This window comes from Callospermophilus lateralis, chromosome 3, assembly GCF_048772815.1.
Source record: "Callospermophilus lateralis isolate mCalLat2 chromosome 3, mCalLat2.hap1, whole genome shotgun sequence".
In the NCBI taxonomy this organism is placed as follows: domain Eukaryota; kingdom Metazoa; phylum Chordata; class Mammalia; order Rodentia; family Sciuridae; genus Callospermophilus; species Callospermophilus lateralis.
In genome coordinates, this window is record NC_135307.1 from 147,973,878 (window position 1) to 147,993,667 (window position 19,790).

At 47.7% G+C, this 19,790-nt stretch overlaps 2 protein-coding genes across 7 annotated transcripts in view; one reads left to right on the forward strand and one right to left on the reverse strand.

Moving 5' to 3' along the window:
* Entrep2 (endosomal transmembrane epsin interactor 2) overlaps window positions 1–13,210 on the forward strand; it is a 400,899-nt gene extending 387,689 nt beyond the window's left edge. For 2 of the 3 annotated variants that reach the window (XM_076848861.2, XM_076848863.2), the window contains 4 exons: window positions 4,838–4,913; window positions 9,745–9,969; window positions 11,538–11,609; window positions 12,789–13,210. In XM_076848861.2, coding sequence (XP_076704976.2) covers window positions 4,838–4,913; window positions 9,745–9,969; window positions 11,538–11,609; window positions 12,789–13,105 — 690 coding nt within the window. In that variant the 3' untranslated portion in view covers window positions 13,106–13,210. The remainder of the gene's footprint in view (window positions 1–4,837; window positions 4,914–9,744; window positions 9,970–11,537; window positions 11,610–12,788) is intronic. The other variant, XM_076848862.2, reaches the window with a different exon arrangement.
* A 5,873-nt stretch (window positions 13,211–19,083) lies between these two features.
* Apba2 (amyloid beta precursor protein binding family A member 2) overlaps window positions 19,084–19,790 on the reverse strand; it is a 63,871-nt gene continuing 63,164 nt past the window's right edge. For all 4 annotated transcript variants that reach the window (XM_076848867.2, XM_076848865.2, XM_076848866.2 and 1 more), the window contains one exon: window positions 19,084–19,155. In XM_076848867.2, coding sequence (XP_076704982.1) covers window positions 19,084–19,155 — 72 coding nt within the window. The remainder of the gene's footprint in view (window positions 19,156–19,790) is intronic.

Sequence of the window (19,790 nt, forward strand, 5' to 3'; positions counted from 1 at the left end):
CAAGAAGGCAAGAGGGGGAAGCTGATGAAGCATGCAGCAGATGGGCAGCTGTGCCTTGTGACCATCAGAGGCACCAGTCAGGGTGGCAGGCACACCTGGAAACCCTGAAAGGGCACGGGGGTATGTGATTCTCGCCAGCTGCCTCAGAGAGGGACGGGCAACTCTGCCATTCTCTAGTCCATACCACGAGCCTGCTCGCTACCATCACAGAATTGCAGCTCCATGTTGGGGAGTCTTGGCCAGCTTCCTCATCCTCCCTTTTGTCAGCTGTGACTCCTATTTCCAGAAGAGATGACTGGGTGGAATGATTCACAATCCCAAGTGCACTCGATGTGGAAAGTGGCAGGGCTGGGCATGCTGCTCTGCTCAGAGTCCTTTGCTTTTCAACAATAAGAACCCTGTCCAGGAGCGCCACCCCCCTCCAGCCCCCGCCCCAGATTTTCAAGGCCTCTGAATGCTAGAAAGAACTTTGATTTGAGTGTAACATTCTTTGATGAACAGACGATACTGGAGGATGACAATACTGGTTCTAAGACCTATATGACACCATTCTCTAAAACTAGTGGAAATGCTCTATGTTGAAATTTCTCTCATAGAACTTTGGTGAGAAGCATTTTAAGGTCAAAGCCTTGTCTCACGTCAGCTCAAAAAACTCTAGCTCGTAAGTGCTTACGCAAACATTATCTGCAGAAACAGCCCAGGCGAGTGTCTGTCTGTGTGGCCTCTCTCACAGCCCGCCCCATGTGGGAGCAGAACAGCATCTGGTGACCAAGGGGCCACGGCGGCCCACAGGCCAATTCCATTTGACCCCGTGCTCTAGGAGCACTTTTCAATTCCACAGACATCTCCGGGAGTCCAGAAGTCAATGAAACCCATTACCGTCCACAGAGGGATGGCGATACCACCAGCTGCCCCCTCCCTTAGGGTGGCCGATTCCCCCTGATTAGACAGGGAAGAGCTGCCCCCTCCTTCACCGCACAAGCATCTCCCTGGGCAAGGAGGAGGTTAATTGTGTCCCCTTGTTAGGACAAATGGCACATAAATTGCCTATCAGGACTCGTTTGGATAAAAAGAGGAAGACAGAGTGACAGGAGAGTGAAGCAGCATCACGTGGCTCTGTGTGGTAAGAAAGGTACTCCTGGGATTTTTTTTTTCCTTAGATGAGATCTTTCTCTGTTGCCCAGGCTGGCCTGGAACTCCCAGGCTGAAGCGATCCTCCCACCTCAGTCTCCTGAGGAGCTGGGATTGTAGACGGGCACCACACACGTGTGAGGAGATATTTCTAATTGAGGGAGAAAAGCCACCCTTGATGAAGGATGTTCATTTAGACCTATTCCCCTCTGTGGATCAGTCACACGTTGCCTTTGGCCTCTTCGTAGTGAAGTTGTTCTTTTCAGTGGCTTCTGACTGTACTCTTGAGCAAGCTCATAAGGAGTGCATTTCTTTCTACAGCAGTAAAGTTACTGAGGATTTATCTGTTTGATATTCCTGTTTAAAAGATAATATTCTGTTCCAGGGACCATTTCTATCCACGAGTACTCCATGGGATATAGAACCAGGGATTGGACAGAACCCCCTCCCTTCTGGAACTAAGAGTCTGCTGTGGTGAGGGGACAGGGACAAATAAACTTCTTTATGTCTTCAGAGGGAGAGTTGAGCCTGGCTTCTGGGTAGGGGTGGGGTGTGGGTGTGAAGGAAGGAAAGGGCATTAAGGCAGAGGACACAGCAAGTCAAAGGCACAGAGGTGGAATGGCTAGGAGCTGGTGTGGGAGCTTCAGGTTACAGGAAGGAGGTCACCAAAACAGCCTGAGTACAGGTGTTGTCACCCTGCTATCAAACTATGGAAGTGTCTTTGAGGATTGGTATCTGGGTTTTATGACCCAACAGTGCTTTGAGGCTATATTTGGTGGCAGCATGGTAAGCAGAAGCGAAATCTAAGCATGAGGCTACAAGACCAACAACTCCAAGCCCTGAAAGTCATTAGTTATATGTTCAAAGGAAATGACCTCTACATTTTAAAGTCAGTGTCTCCAAAGACTGCCTTGAGTATGTAACTCACATTTTCCATGATTGCTGATAATTGCCCCCAAATAACAGCTCTTCAAAATTCTGGTACTAGAGAGCTGACCTCACCCAGGAGTGAACTCATTACAGAAATAGGGCAGGATTTCCTTGCAGTGTTAGTCACACAGCTGTCTAATAGGAAGATAAAGGGGAACTTAAGTGATTTTCCTGAATGCCAATTGATCTTTCAATTACAATGACTGGTCAAAATAACATACCCGAGATTTTCTAAGCCCAGGTTAAGTTATGCATGCCCAGGAGTGTCCCAGTTTAAATTACATATACAGCCTCTCTTTCATGGGCCCTCCTACTCACCTCCTTCAAGGACTTCTGTTTATGAGCCCTTTATCACATACCTCAAATTTTAACTTAAGTTCCATGCCACAAATTTATTTCCTGTCCACCTTCTTCTACTTTTATAGTTCATCGACAATGCTACGTGAAGTGAACAGCTATTTTCCCCACAGCTTCAGTGTGGCAAGGTGGTTTTTGACATCAGGGAAGACCAAATTCAAATTAAACCCTTGGCACTCTGCCTTCGAGAGGTGATAGATGTGCTCCCAGGAGCTGTCTCCTCTCAAAACTAAATTTTCTAGCTCTTGAATGCAGGGAGCCAGAGGGAAGTGAGTACTGCTTCTGCAAAATATGAAACGAATCCAATTTCCTCCTGACCTTGTCCCACTGTGTATTTTATTTCTCTTGTTTTATTTATATTTCTTTATTACCGGAAGCTCTTTTTTTTTTTTTTTCCCTTCCAGGCAGCAGGTTTCTAAGTTACCTTTCACCTCCACACACACACACAAATCAAATAGAAGATTAGATATGGTAAGAGAGTTATGGAATGAATCAGACCTTGAGGGCACTGTGTGTGTGTGTGTGTGTGTGTGTGTGTGTGTGTGAGAGAGAGAGAGAGAGAGAGAGAGAGAGAGAGAGAGAGAGAGAGAGAGCAGAAAGAGTTAGTTAATGGAAGATTCTAGCAGAGATTTCCAAAATTGGTTATTGGCACATAGCAACACAATGAAAGAAAAAGGTGGATGCGAATGGTGGTGTGAATTATTCCTCACCTGATTCCCTCCCCACAAGTACGAGAGAGCTGAGAGGTCTCCTGTGATGGGGTCCCAGGAAGCCTGTAGGTAGCTCTCTTAGGCAGCTCTTTCTCTGGTCTTCCCTGTCTCCCCAGTCCTCCTCCCAGCCCCTGCAGCAGGAAGCAGCTCACACCCTTTGTGTTGGTGCAGAGGCTGCAGCTGGAGCCACCTGCCTTAGCACTAGCCTGGTTTAAAAAGGAGAGATGAAGAATATCAGCTCTCTGATTGAAATGGTGGGGGAAGGAGGGAGGCAGAAATGTAATTACCTGAGCTGGAATCGGACCAAGCCACAGGGGCCCGCCTCACCTTCCCCAGCCTCCTCCAGAGCTCATTATTTGCAAGTGTGTCCCCAAAGCAATTCTGAAATAACACAAGGAATCAGAAATTGTTTTCTGAGCTAGCATGGGGGTGCACGGAGGTGCCCGTGTGCCGTGTGAGTCGTGTTCAGCACATTGAAGCACAAGGTCAGTGAGGGGCTGGGATGTCCTGGAACAGGGATGGGACAGCTGTGCCCACCCACGTGGAAACCATGCTGCACAGAGGACAGACAGAAGACTCGTGGGGCCTGTCCTTTCCTCCTTCTATTCCCTGAGGCCTCTCTGGGTAGAAAAGGAGTCATTCCAAGAAGAAAGCTGCCAAAGCTTGGTAGCTATTGAATTTGAGTCCAGCTGCATAGCTACTTGCCCCCAGGACAGAATGGCACTGAGGTGTGCCATCACTGTTGTGCTGCAGGATCCACATTCAGACTGGCACACCACCCTGTGTGGACCTGGACCCTGACCCTGGCAGGGAGGGCAGCCAAGGGTCTACCTCTCCCTCCCCTTGCAAAGGGGAGAGAGCCAAGGGCCAGCTTGCTAGAGTCTGATGTGACCATTCATCTAAGGCCCAGTCTGTGCCCAAACCATGCCAGCATGAAACATGATGAATCTGGTGACCATTTGTCCTGTGGCCTTATCCTTCCATGAGTAGAAGCCAGGACAAGATAAAGTGAGTGACAGAATTGCAGTGGAAGCGAAGTCAGGGCCTGTCTATGTCCCACATAAAGGATCCTAAGTATCCTTTGTTGGTCCCAAACAGTGCCCTTCAGTGGTAGGTGGGCAGACTTAGGGTATGCCAGGTTGCAACAAGGTGCTCTTATTACAAAAGGTCAGAGAAATGGGATTGACCTTAGCAAGGACAACTTTAACACCCCCATCTCATAAATTTAGGGGAGAATACTGGGCATGTATGTACATGTCTCTTAATACTTCTTGCTAGGAGGTGAGTTTTAAAGCCAATCTGTATAATGATTCCTCAGTATCCACAGGGGATTGGTTCCAGGGGATATGCCTCTCAGATACCAAAATCCACAGATGCTCCAGCAAGTCCCTTGATAAAATGGTGTAGTAATTGCATATAACCCATAACCACCCCCAAAGATTCAATCATCTCTATACTGCTTACGATGTCTAACACAGTGCCTGCTTGTTTTACTCATATGGATTCAGCATAGTACTTGGTAGCTAGAAATTCAAGTTTTACTTGTTGGAACTTTCTGGAATCCCTCCTCTTCCATATTTTCAGTTCACGGTTGGTTGAATCCATGGAATGGGTGGATACAGAGGGTTGACTGTGTTGCTGGAGGCTGTTGTGATGTGTTCCCAAGCCCCATGATGACCCACCTTGATGCTTTATGTTTCCTGCTGAAGGTTACAAGCATTGATCACCAGGTGGCTGAGTCTAGCTCCGGGGACCCAAACACCACTGCTGGCCTCAGCACACCAGGTAATGTTAATTCTTAGTATCTGAAGCACTGTTTCTATTTTTCAAGGATCTGTCTTTTTCTCCTGTTTTCTTCTCTCCTCTTCTTCTTACTCCTGCTCTCCATTTTTTACTCATTATAGGGGTGGAATTTGCTATATCCTTTTCCTTTAAGTACTATATAAATTCTCCACATTTTTCCTCTAACCTTTACCCAGTAAGTCAGTATTCCTGGAAGACCTCATGCTTTCTCTGGGAAGCACTCAGAAAGCACATAGGTCCAGCAGGTTTAGCTGCAGAAAAGATAATTCCCACCAGGTAATTAACTACTGCATTGGAGTGAGGTTGGGTTGAGATTCTTTTTATGACCTGTATATATCCAGTTGCTCCAGGCCATTTCTCATTTTTGCACTTTAATGGCAACATAATTAAGTTGGACGTCATTGTGTGGGTCTGTTTCTGGGTTCTCTATCCTGTGTCTTTGATCTGTGTGTTGCCCCTCTGCCCACACTACACTGTCTTCATGACCATAGCTCTGGAAGAGTAGTGCCCCCCTTGATCCTTCAAGACAAGATTGTTTTAGCTCTTCTAGGATCTTTACTTTCCATTTTAGATTTTAGAATCAGCTTATCTGTATCTTCAAAAATCCTTGTTGGGATTTCAATAAGAACTGCATCAATCCTCTAGAGCTATTTGGAGAGAGCTGACATCTTTCCTACCCTGAGCCTTCAAATGTACAAAGTATATCTCTAATTCTCATTTTGTAATTTTCACCATATAAATCCTATCTGTGCTTTGTTAAGTTTACAGTGGGGCATTGGTTCCAGGTCCCCTCTTGGGTACCAAAATCCAAGGATGCTCAAGTTCCTTATTTAATTGGCAAAGTATTTACACATAACTTGTACATATTCTCCCGTATACTTTAAATCATTTCTAGATTATTTATCCAACCCAAATAAATTCTAATAAATAGCTGTTACACTGTTTTGTTTAGGAATAAGAGAAAAAAAGTCTATATGTGTACAGTACAATTGAAAAAAAAATTCCATTTACAGCTGGTTAAATTCATAGTTGGTAGACCTCATAGATATAGAGGGTCATCTTATACTTAATGTATAGTTAAATATTTCATATTTTCAGATTAACTGTAAATGGTATTATAATTGTAAGTAGTTTTTAATATTTTTCTGCTTGTTCATTGTTCATCTGTGAGATTGTGTGATATAAATGTGATTCATTCTTGTATGATGACTTTGAATCTTGCCATCTTGCTAAACTTATTCTATTTTTTTTCATAAATTCAAAGGTTTTTTTTTTTCATCTATTAAAACAACAAAATAGTGATGAGGAATGGATGCTGGCAAGGCCACAGGAAGCCACTACCCATAGCCACTACCGATTGGCATCCAATACATCGGCCACCCATTTTTAGGGCTCTTTATCTAAAATACTTTACCAAAAATGTGTTTGTTGTTAGATGTAGTGATCTCAATTCTGTAGCTGGCCGAGGGGAGTAATGCAAGCAAAGAAAAGTACAAATGAAGATGGTTGTTTACATTTTTCATAACAGTGGAAACCCTGGAGAACAATGAAGTACATTAATAAGAGTGAAAAAATCCCGTTGCATATGATAAATACATTGTTATACATTAATTAAGAAAATGCGTGTGGTCTTTTATTTAAAAATTTAGAGGTCCACTAGATTATGATGTCCTCAAAGCAGGCCCACAACACAACTCCAGGTGAGAATGGGCAAAAATGAGCATCGCAGTCTGGGGCAGGAGCCTCTCCTGAAGTTGTACCACAGGTTTTTAAGTTTCTGGTAATTCTATGTATGCAGAGATAGGTCATATTTGTCCTAAGAAACTCAGTGGATTAGCACTGATGCTAAGAGAATTGAGATCAAGAGGAATCAGCTGTCATGAATGTAATTAACATAATTTTGAAACGGAGTTTGGATTGGATTAATAAATACAGTTTCTGGGATTGAAATTTTCTAATGACATATAAAGTGTCTTTTTTTTTCCTTCTACATGATCTATTCATCTTTGAACACTTGCTCAATTATGTCCTGGGATAAATACCTGAAAATGAAATTGCTCAGTCTAAGGGAGTATATATTTTAGATTTTAATATATTGGCTAAATTGCATTCTGGAAAAGTCATATTACTAGTTTATATATCTACCAACAGCATATGAAGCCTCAGGACATGGTCACTCCTGATGACCATTGTCACCCTTTCAGGTGAAAGACCCATACACAATTTCTATGTTTATAACTTTTTATGTTTATTGCCCAGTTATAGGTCTGATTTTGATTGATATGTTCTCTTTCAGTGTTTTTATTTTTGAGATTTTGTTTTTGTAGATTTATAAGAGAAAACATTTGTTAAATGTAGACATGAGAAAATGTGAAGGCTCATACCTTTCCTATTTGTGACAGGTGTACCCCCTCAGTTTCTGCTTTACTTTTCCCCCTGTTAGTGACATCCTGTTCCATAAGCAAGTTTACAGTTTTATTTTTGTTTTCAAATTTGTCCTTTAGGATTTCCATCACGTTACAAACTCTCCACTCCAAGGCTGTAGATTTGTTTTCATCTTCTATTTTTATAGTATCTTTAAAATAAAAGGGTAATCTTCCTGGAGATTTTTTTATACAGCGTGTGAGGTACTGTTCATATTTTTCTATTTTCCCAAACAGACTACAAATTGTCCCCAAGCATTTATCAAGAGGGAAGTAGTGGTTAAGCAAGAGTACTCTAGAATCTTCCACCTGGCTCCACATCTTGGGGCTATGTAACCTCTTGACTTTCTATGGAATGGGGGTAACCTGGCATTGCCTCATAAGTGGATAGTGGGGACTAAGCAGGAAATTAGCTCCAAAAAGGGGCTGTGGCCCCAAAAGCCCCAGCAAGGGAAAAGGTCATAGACAATGGGGGAACATGGAGCATAGAGAAACAGAGGCTTCCCACAGAAAAGGGTGGAAGGAACAGACACCCAAAAACCTCCCACGAGGAGTCTAGTATGTTGTGACACAAACCATGTGCGCATCTTGTAGTATGTACACTGACGCCAAGGCCAAGAGGGAACCTTGAAGGCAGCTGATAATTCAAAAAGAATGTGGATCTGGGCATGGTGGTGCACACCTGTAATCCCAGCAGCTTGGGAGGCTGAGGCAGGAGGATCACAAGTTCAAAGTTAGTCTCAGCAACTGAGTGAGTGAGCCCCTCAGCAATTTATCAAGACCATCTCAAAATAAAAAATAAACAAATTAATTAAAAGGGCTGGGGATATGGCTCATTCTTTTTTTAATATATTTTCTTTCATTTATTTTGTTTTATATATCTGTAAAAACTCAACAAGATGTATGGATGGAATACACTGGGTATTTTAATTGATCTAATATTTCAAGAAAATCTTTGGTATGGACATTTGACCCCTCCTAGCTGAACTAAAATCATGATAACAAAATAAAAAACATACACCAAGATTTTTTTATGATAATGTGAGTTGCTTATGTCCTAGAAAACAAAATAAATCAACTTTCATGTAAATATTCATTAATATCAATACCGTTTTCAGTAACCAGCCACCACTATGTAAGAATGCCTTGAATTTTATTGCAGTAAGAATGGGAGACTGAAGAAAAAGGTGTTCCTAATTATTAGAAACAACATGTAACATGTAACTGCTCACATGTCTCCAGAAGCTTGAAATCATTTACCACGTTTTATTAATACAGCCTCTTAATATCATGTACTTATTGCATTTCATGTATGTAAAGGACTTACATGTGTTATCCTTTTAGGATGCTAAAGAGAGAGATACATTATAATGTTCACTTTGCAAGTGAAGATACTGAGGCTCAGAGGAGTTTGCAATACATGGCTCAGTTCTTAAATGCCCCTGGGCTCAAGTCCTAGTATCCTACCCCCCCAAAATGGTAGATCAGCACTACTCTGGCTTTCATGTTTGTGCAGGTCCCTAGGGGGGTCTTGTGAACACAGAATCTCATCTGCCCCCTGGATGCCAGCCTTGGAGTGATAAGGGGGCAGGAGCTAAGACCTGACTGGCATTGCTTGTCCAGAATAGCAGTTCTCAGTTTAAAGGGCATCCACTTTCCATGGAGGGCCTCTTTTCACCTGGATGGCCAGGCTCACCCCCACAGTCTCTGATTTTGTTTGGCTACAAGTTTGAATTTCTTTCTTTCTTATTTTTGTTTGTTAGTTTTTTGGGGTTGTGTGTGTGTGTTTTGGTGTTGTGCTGTGGATGGAACCCAAGGCCTCACACATGCTAGGCAAGTGCCCTACCACTGAGCTGCCCCCCAGCTCCAAGTTTGCAGGTTTGACTTGTCCCCAGGTAAGGTGAAAGCTGCTGGCCCAGGGATTTCTTTGAGAACCAAGGTAGATATTGAGTGGGTTGGATTTATCCTGCTTGCATGACCCAGGGGCTGCATTCCAGGTCCCAGGTTTCACCTCCTATCTGGGATGGGGAGATTCTCAGGCCCCTAGGGCCTGGCTGGCATACAAGGTCTCCCTCAGAATTCTCACTCTTCAATGGCCCCTGCTCATTAAGCATCCTTGTGACCAAGTATCTGATCTCTGATTTCTAGTGTCTTGTGGGGTGTGGAGGACCTGAGTACCTTGTATCCCCTTCCTAGAATCCTCCTTGAGAGGTCATCTGGTACCCCAAACCTTTCAACATCAGACAGCAATGTTGGACAACCTGGTCCAGTGTTCCCATGCTTCTAAGATTTCAGAGTTTATTTAGGTTTGCGGTTTAAAGGGCAGATGCTGTCCCTGCCAGGGTGGCCTTGTAGTCACTTGCATTTATGCTGTGCTCATTCTCTTGTAGTGCCAGCCAGCAGCGCAAGCCTCCCAACGTCAGAGGGAGCAACCTCACTGGGTCCGAGCCAACCATCCCCCGACGACACTGCGGGCACCTCACCGCCCCTGCCACCTACCCCAGGCCCCCTGGAGGCTACAGGTGTGAGCATGCAGGCACAGCCAAGTCCTGGGCGTGTGGCCCGCTCTGCCAGTGACCCTACCTCCTGTGCATCCAGTGAGGCAGGTATGGCTGGCTGAGCCCATCTGTGCCCCCAGGGTGTGTCCTGGACACTGAAGTCTCATAACCTCTGAAAGTGAAGACCCAGCTCTGGGAAGTTGGGGAACACAGTCTGGATGTCTGAGACTGTAGCTGAGTGCGGGTAGTGGTAGCCTGGGGGGCCTCTGCTGTGTGAGCAGAGGAGGAGGGATGCGAGAGCTTGGAATGATGGGAGTCCCCCAGCAGTCATTCACTCTGGGGTTAGCCAGGAGTGTTGCACACCTGCTCCAGTGTCCAGGAAGGGCCAAGGTTCAGGCTAGGACAAGTGTCCTCAGGTGAAGTCTGTGGGTAAGTGGCACGTCCTCTGCCTGGAGTCTGGGGCAGACCCAAATTTGTTCTCAGCAGCACTTTATGACCCCCTTGGTAGTCTTCCATGTGCAGTCTGGAGTGTGAGTGGAGTCCCTGTATGACTGTGTGAGTGGACACCAGCCTGGGCTATAAGACTGTATAAGACATAGTCTCAATGTCCTCAGCCCTGGGATTTACATTTCAACAAGCTCCCTCAGAAGTCTTATGGCCCCTGATGTGGGAGAACCCATGCCCACCCTCGTTGCTATGGGAAGGGCTGCATAGTGTCCGTAAAGATTGGTGTGCCTTTTGACTATGGTTCCATCACAGTCCGGAGATTTTCACAAAACCACTGTGAAAGAAGTCCCAGTGTGACTGCACCTGTCTTGTCTCAGTGGTCTTGTCTAGGGGACCCCCAAATAACCTAGAGTTCAGCCAGCCAAAGAAGAAAGAAATCCTGAAAAGGAACCAGAAAGCCACACCAGTCAAGCCTAGAAGCATCCTCCTGGTTGAAATGTCTTATTTTGCACCTGTAGACTTTTGTAATGGGTTCTCTCCACCTCTCTTTATCCTTCCCTCCCACATGCAGTTGCTGGCTTACATAAGAACATTCCATCTGAATTTCCTGAAAAAGTCCAGCTCTGCTAGTTCATTCAGAGCTTCTCGGATTCCCTCTGCCCTGTGAGGGCCAACCCCTGAGCCTCCATGCCCACAGTCACTCACTGAGGATTGGGAAACAATCCTATGCACTTCGGGGGACTCAGAGATGTGTTCAGGATGTGGCCCTCTGCTGGCTTCCTTTGGCCTGTTCCCCCTCAGTGAAATTAATGGTCTGCAAATCATGACATCCAAGGATGGCAATGAGGGAAAATCCAATCACCATTTCTTTTCTGCGTCTTGCACACCAGCCTGTTGCTTCTGGCTCCTCTCAGCCACAGGAGATTGTTTCTATTCCATAGGACAAAGGCATGTGTCTGACAGGTCCCTGAGGAACCTCAGAATCAGAGGCAATTCTGATGAAGAGTTCAGGGCTTGTGTGAGGAGTGTTGTAGGTCCCGGATAGGAGGACCTGGACACCACCTGAGCCACAGTGGGCCTGGTGAGATGCAGGGCTGCTCCCCTTTCATCCATGGACTGGTTTGTTCCTGCTTGTCTGGCATCTAAAATGTATGTGTTAGCCACAGGCAGGCGGAGATAGTTTTATCAATAATTCCTTTTTCCCTTTCATGTGTTAACTGAATTCTCTTTTGGTTAAGATGCCTCTTCACACTCTGCCTCGTGCAGCCAGGACCTTGAAACAAGACTGTCTCGGGCTACTCTGGGGACAGGTGAGGTAATTCTTTTCTAAAATGCTTGACATCTACTGCTGTGAAGTAGGGGTATGAGTTAGCTGCATCAGGTCCTTAGCTGCATTGCCTCTAAATTCAGCTCCCCTCAATGTCACCTGGGAATGTGTTTCCATCTCTCTCTCTCTCTCTCTCCTCTATCTCTCTCTCTCTCTCTCTCTCTCCCCCACCCTCTCCCTCTCTTCCCCTCTCTCCCCCCTTCCTCCCTCCCTCCCTCTTCCTCTCTTTCGCTTTCTCTTTTTTTCTCTGAGTGCAACTGTATCAGGGCCTACAACTAGTTTATTATGCATATGGCTGCTTATTTTACTTTATTAATGGCATTTTAGGGAGTTGATTTGGAGGTTTTTTTATACTTTTTCATGTTTAATTCCTGGGCTTGCTCATTGCCATCAAAAAGACCCCAGAACAGTTCATTCAGAATATGTCTACTTAGAATGACGTAGAGAGCGTTGAGCAAGTTGGGCCTTGATGTGGTCCTCCATGAGTGGATCTCAGCTGACTGCCTGGGCCTGGCTTTGTCCAAGGTACCATCTGACCCATGCTTATTCTATGTATGATGCATTGTAGCTGAAAGTCAGCCCTGTGGGGAGCTGAAGCCATTTTTCCAGCCCCTGACCTGGTGGGCAGAGGGGGAACGACCCTGAGAGTTGGCTGCTCTCCATGACTGACATGGTGGAGGGGGTCTCATTGCCCCTCTACCACTCCCTAGCTCTGATTTTAAGGCAGATCCTGTGTCTAGGTGCCACAGTTCTGGCCCAGCAAGTGATCCGACCCAGAGGGAAAGGTCATGGAGCTGGGGAAGGCTGAGAAGGGCATTGGCTTAGGAACTCTGGCTGTGAGGCAGATAAAGCCGCTCCCTGCCCGGCACCTGCCCTTCTTCTCCCTGGCCTACCTCGAATTTTGGCCCCCATTCCTAGTCCTTCAGCTCTGGGAGGCTGCAGCCCTCAAGGTTAATACCAGCTTAACCTTGGGCTGAGAAGGGAGGGAGGGACACAGGAAATAGGTCCATGCCCAGATGCCAGATCAGAAACAAGAAACCCAGCAGAAAGCATGTCCACAGCATGATTCTATTGCTTTGTAAAGAACTCAACAGATGCCTTTTGTTGGTGTTTTTTTTTTTCCTGGTTGTTTTCAAATTGCATCTTTTCCCTTGATTTTTAGTTTCCACATCTCGCTCAGTCATGGCTACCTATCAGCACCAGCTCTCACCCTCCAGGGACCCTGGGACCTGGAAAACTGACCAACAGACAAAGCCAGAGGCCTTACAGATGGTCTCGAAAGTGCGGCCACACTCTTTAGTGGACAGCAAGGCCTATGCAGACACCAGGGTTTTGGTGGCTAAGTTTTTGGAACACTCGAACTGTGCCCTCCCTCCAGAGGTGCGGCATGTGGTGGGCACCATCCACTCTGCAGTCACCTCTGAGGAGAACCCGGTGGAGGAGGCCGTCTTTGGTGCTGGAGTCCTGGACCAGCTATGAAGCAACCAGAAGTCTCTACGGGACACTGAAGGAACTGGTGTCAAGCACAGCCTTTTCTTGCCAGAAGATACCATGCTTGACTGGGAGGAGCCTTTGGCCCAGCCTGGCAGAGGACAAATGGAGACCACCCGGAAGTGTCGGGGTGCTCTAGTGGGCAACTGTTATTCCTTCTCTTGAGGTGGCCCTGATCAGTGGTCTTCTTGGGAACTGCATTTGTTACCCATTCCAGTATCGGAACGATGATTCTCTTGTGTCCTTAGTGAATTTGTTTTCATCAGGCATGTAGCACTTTGAACTGACCAGCGTTACGTGAATGCCAATACATGACAGGTGACACTCATGTCACTGAGAGACACTACATATCCTCCAAATCAGGGCCATGAAAGCAGGATTCTCCTCCATCCCCAATGTAGTTTAGTATTAAGTGGATAGAGGATGTCATTCCGTAATGGGACTATTTTCCCCTGTGGTTCGTATCTCTCTTTAATGAAACCTTTATCCTATTATGGCCTGTTATTTCCTTTAAGAGGAAATAAGTAACTTCAGCACAGATGGCACCCTGAGCCCAACTCTTTGCCCACAGGGCTACAGAGCTATTGTGCAAACAAATCCACAGTGATGGGATTCACCATGGCCCTGCCACCCCTGGGAAGCAGGAAGGTATTGCAAGGGCTTTAAGGCACCTGCCATCTCCTTGTCTCCTGGACCTCTCAGCTGGGCCTCCGTCTGTGGGCTGCCATCCTCACTTTCTCCCTAGGCTCCCCTTTCTCCATGGTCCCCTGTCCTTAAACCAGAGTCAACAAATAACAATAAGCATCTTCCCCTTGTATCTAAGCTCACCTCACTGACCTGGGTTGGGCACAGGGCCCCTTTTTCCAGGGTGTGTATACCTCCTGCTAAGGCATGACCCAGAACTATCCCTCCCCCAGCCAGGTGGCAGCAGGCACATCTGCATTGCATATTTCTATGAGAGCTCTCTCTGTGTTGGTCATGCGGAAGCAGCAAGCCCAGCTTGGGTCCAACTCGATTACCTTTGGCCAACTTGGGCACCTTTGACTCTCTTGTCCCACCCTTGCCCCTTGTTTTCTGGCAACATCAGCTGCAGTCACTTCTCAGCAATGGCCCTAGAGCAGCGCTATCCACAAGAACTTTCTTTGTGCAGGAAACACCTGTACCTGGACCATAAAAAACAGTAGTCACTAGTACATAGGGCTGTTGAGTCCCCCAACTGTGGCTAGTGGTTCCTGCTTTGGGCAAAAAGCTTACCGTTGTGCCTGGCACAGCAAGTGCAGGAGATGGGCCGGCGGGTACCCACCACTGCTCAGTGCCTGGCTAGGGGTTCGTGATGCTCTTCTCTGTTCTGCATGGCCTGTGACTCTTCTTGAGCTCCCCCACCTCAATATCCCACATCCCATCCCTCAGCCTCTAATTCCAGTTCATCCAATGTGCTGGGGGCACTTCTCTTGTGTTTGGAAGTGGGTCCGGGGGTTGGAGGAGGGTTCCAACTCAAATATGGTATAGGAACCCCCCAGCCAGGGTCAGCTGCTAATGGTTTGATTGCTTTGCCAATGTCTTTGGTTGCTGCCTCCCTGAAGTTACTGAGCTCAAAATATATAAATCAGGCCTTTTGACAGCAATCTTCCTTTTCCACAAGAGACATACTAGAGATGAGTTTATGAGCACTTTATTCAGACTATGAAATGGGAAATCTTCTCTAATTTTTCTCAAGTGAGGGCTTTTGAAGCAAGTCCCTTTGCAGGTAAAGTTAATTGATGGTTTTTCAGAATGGCTTCCCCTGAGCCATGGGCAAAGCAAAGTATTTACATCCTGATGTCCTAGTCCGGGAATAGCAGTATTTTCACGGTCTCTGAGGTGAGCCAGAGCATAGCCAGCTGCAGTGCGGGGGGGGGGGGGGGGGGTTGCCTGCTGGCAGGGCAGGCAGTGGAAAGTGGGGGTGTACACAGCAGTGTCCCTGAGCCCTGCCACTGGCTGGGATAAACCATGCAGACCTCAGACCTGCTTACAGTCTGACTGAGGCCAAGACTACTTCCCATGACACTGACTCAAGCTCTGGGGTATTTTTATTGTGCAGTCAGGGGACAAGTCATCCTGGAGTTCCGTGTCCTTCACTTGGCCTCTCTGCAACAGGGCCTTATCATCTGTCATTTGGGTCTCCTGCCTCAGGCTGTACCTCCCCTCAAGCATAGACTGATGTGCTGTCCTAAACCCTTCAGTCCCAGGCATTGTCCAGAAAGTGCCATCCACACACATACCCACTCACACTTAGTTCTGTGTTTGCTGTCGTAACAACTCTATCTTGTGGATAAAGAAACTGTATCCAACTGGATGCCACTTGGCTAGAACCTTCTGCCTCATGGAAACAAGCCTGGCCCCTCCTCTCAAGACCAGGTTGACCCACATGAACACTGGGAAGGCCAGAGCTCCAGGCTTCCAGAAAAGATCCCCAGAAGGCACAGCGGCTGGTAAGGCCCACTTGGGAGTGTGCTGGCAACTTCAGCTCTGGTCCCGTTGACCCAGTTCAGCGACATCCTGGTGGTAGCAGTTCCAGCAGCAGGCCTCCAAGGCTCCAAGCAGCATGTGGGCTCTCAGCCAATGGGAGAGCTGGCTTCCTTCCCCTTGCTGTGCATTCTTTCCATCTGGAAGCTTATTCTCCTGTTTCCTGTTTTGGTATCTGGAACAGGCCTGAATGGCTGTTTTAAGAAGTTACTTTCCCCACTTTGGTATGGCCGGGACCTAGGCAGGAACCCAAAGGAGGCTGGCGGCTACTAGGACACCACCTTTAACCCTGGCCTTGGGGGGTGTGTGAGGATGCCGAGGTGGGCAAACTTTGGGCCCCAACTCTATGGCTAACAAGGTTCGGGGCATCTTTCACAAGCACTCAAGGTCTCCTTGAGCTGGAGATAAACACACAAATTAAAACTTGTGATGAACCATGATGTAACAGAAAGCTTATTTCAGATGGATGTTCCTTTTCTTTCCCCTCTGCTGTATCAACTCACAGAAGCTGCTAAGGCAGAATTTAAAGAAAATTGTTTTCAAGCCACCAGAGACCTGTTTGTACAACTCAAACGGTTGTATTTATTTAATGTACCTCAAGGTGTTTTAATAATGATCAGTGTTTTAATAAAAAGTATTTCTGGCCTCTGTGTGTCTGAGGTCTAATTGGGACAGAGACAGGCTGAGGGCTATGTGCACCATTGGCCAAGAGCAGGGTCCTGAGGACTTGGGCTGGGCTCCCTGCCAGCTGCTGGGGAGTGGGAGGCACCCAGAGCTGCCCAGCTGTGCTTCCTAGGAGCCCCCCAGAGAGACTGAGCTGCAGGAGCTCAGAAGGAAAAGGCAGCCCCTCCACCCGATGCACGCACGTCCCATCCACACTGACCCACAGCTGCAGCTCCGCGGAGGCAACACCTGAGGGCTTCCGGGAGAATACCACAGCTCAAAGTTTTCCTTCCTCTTTTTTTTTTTTTTTTTTTTTGTATCATTTTGGCGGGAGTCATGCCCCCATGTCATCTGCTAGCCGTAGCCTTCCTCCCTGGAGCCCATCACACGCCTTGTCCTGGGCACTGCAGGAATAGCCCCTTGGGTTGCCTGAGCTGTGATCCCTCCCCTGCTTCTCCTAAGGTTATGATGGTTCTTTTCATTCCCCAACATGGTGCTTTCCCTGCTAGCATTTTTTTTTTCTTGGCACAGAACTTTCAACTCTTCGCCTCCCCTTTCTATTATAGTTTCCTACTGAACATTTTTCTTTGACTCTACCATGCATCCTTTCTGAAAGAAAGCCTGGAGCTAGAGTTCGCTTTGAAATCAGACTGTTCTTACATGCCCTGATGGCCAAGGAAGAGCTTGACGGAGTGCTTAGCTAGCATCCCTCGGGGGGCCTGGTAAGAAAAACCGCGTGTTCTCCCCCAGAACCCCAGGCCACAAAGGTGCTTGGAGTAGCTCCGATCGGCAGAGCATGCACTGCTGTGAGCAGGCCAGAGAGAAGGGGTCCTGTGTGCCGAGGTCCCCAGGTAGTAGAGCTGGAATCTCCTCCCTGGACTTTCTGACTAAAGCCCAAGTTCACTCCATGGCCTCCCCATGCCAAGTGACACCAGGGCCATTTCGCAGAGAAAAGAATGTGACAGCAGAACTGCCTGAGTCCTGTTTAGACGACTGCAAAGGACCTCACAGGTATAAAGAGGGGGCTGGGAGTGGCGCTTCAACTCTGTATCATACCCACACACACACACGTGTGCGTGACCATGTGTGTATACCTCTCCTGGAGGCAACTGATATTTAAATCTGAAGAAGCCCAAGTCTCCATCTCTTTCTTATTCAGTTAGTAGCTTGTGGCCATGTCTCTTACCTGGGGCAGGTAGGTAGAGAACCCAGAGCAGCCTGGTGACCTGTGACGACTGCTGACACTTCCAGGTGCTGCAGGGTTTGGCCCACACGAGAGCCGATGACCTTAGCATGCATCCTCTGACCTCATGGCCAAGAGCTCCCAAGGCCCTAGACTCGGAAGGGATGCTGTCACCATATGGCAGACTTGCAGAGCCACTCACTAGAGAGTGAGAACCAGAGGCCAGTTGAACATATGATGCTCAGTGAACACACCAGCCACACAAAGAGCTTCCATCATGACTTCAGGTTTATTAGTGAGATGCGCGAAGTCTTCCTAAGGTCAGCTGCATGCAACACACAGGTTACTCCTCAAATACAGTAATCCTAAAGCTTTAGTTACTGCGTGGTAAGGCTTCTTAAGTCACAGTGTATTCTTCAAGGCCTGGGCCAAAAAAAGAGACTTCCAGACAAAATGATGTCAGTTAACATTGATCTCTAATGAACCGAACCGGACGATGTGTTCCTTCATCTACACACGCTCTAATACTGCTCATGGCGGGGGCGTCTCGCTTGCCACATAATTAGCGCTCATGGCTGGTTGCCTCAGGAAGGGCAGAGGTGGAGTTTTCTGGTGGCTTTGGATTGTTGGAGAGGAGCGTGTGTGGATGTGTTTGTGTAGATAGGTTTCAAACAGGGGGCAGACGCCTGTGCTGCTGTCCTTGTCCCTGGCAGGATGGTGAGCGTGTTCCCACCTGGCAGGGGGCCCTGCCATGGAGAAGCGTTCAGGAGGGTGGGTGCCCAGCTAAGTTCACAGAGACTCAATGACTCGGAGTGGGGGAGGGGGACAGGAGAAGCAGGTGTGGTCACCAGACATGGGAAACCCCTAAACTTCTGAAGAACAGCTTGCCCAAATAAAAGTCCAAATGGTAACATTTTCTAAATAAATATGGAGTTTTGATGTTATGACCATCATCCTTTATTGAACTCAGGAATATCTCCTTTCCCGGTAAATACTTACAATCGATCACATGTTCCCACACTTTCAGTGCAAGTCACATCCTGGGAGCCGGGCTGCCCACGCTCCTGTGGAAGCAGCAGCAGAGTCAGCTGTGCGGGCTCTTCGGGGCTCCAGCGGCACCCCCATCAACCCAGGGGGCGGGAGAGGGCTGCCTGCCCCCTTGCAGGCGCTGTGTCCCTCAGAGGCCTCCCTTCATGGCGGCATGAGTGGGTTCCCCATGTTTGTGTTCTACAACTTCAGGGAAGAAAGACACACACTCTCTATGCCACACAGAGGTACCCATGAACACCCCTGCCAGTCACAATGAGAAAAACAGTTCAGAATGTGGCAAAATACTTGAATGTTTTACAAAGGTTTGTTCCTGCGACTCTCCTTTGATTAAAAAAAAAAAAAAAAAAGTACCCTTTTGGCAGAAAACAAAAAACAAAAAAACAAAAACAAAACAAAACAAAAATCAAATAAAAACAACCGGGAGGTAAGGGCACACCCTTCAGGGGCCAGTGTTCTTGGCTGGGCTGTGGGATCAAGGGGCAGGGCTTTGTCCTGGCTTCCTGCTTTCCTGGGTCCAGGTGAGCCTGCCTGGCGACCCCGGCTCCGTGGCAAAGGCTGGGTGGGCCTAGATGTACAGCGGGGTCTCCTGGCCCGTGAGGAGCCTGAACATGGCAGCAGGCATGGTCTTCATGTGAATCTGTCAACAGAGACAGGAGAATGAGCTGCTCACCCACTCCCCACAGGTGCTCCCCTCAGTGCAGTCAAGTGAGAACCAGCAGCAGAGGTGAACATCTCCCAAGAGCCTTCTGTTCAGAGTGAAGGAAGGAGGAGTGCTGTGCAGACAGACCTGGGTTCCCCATCCCTGTCTTCACACCGTCCAGGGCTAGTTTTCCCTTCAGCTCATGCTGACATCAGGAGGGTGGAAAACTGGACTTTTAAGGGTGTCTGCAATTCGCCTACTCGGGTGAGGGAAAGGCTGGAGCATCTCCAGGAACCGTGGGGCGTGCACTGTGCTTCAGTGAGGGGGAGACCAAGAGAGCCCTGCCCACTAGGCCGGTGTTCTGGAGGGCTGGGGAGGGGCTCACTGAGGAGCGGGCTGCCCTCAGACCATCATCCTTTCAGAATCCCTTAGGGAACCACCCTCAGTGCCTGCCCTCCCCCCCTACCTGGCTCCAAACAGGATGGGCATAAAACAAGGAAGGCATGAGGCTGCTCCCCAGGGACACGAACCCCAACATCCTTGGGGACACTGGGAGGAAGGTATGTCCTGGGGGGCAAACACCAAGCCACTGGAAGCAACGAGAAGGTGAGCTCCAGCCCTGCCCAGCCAGG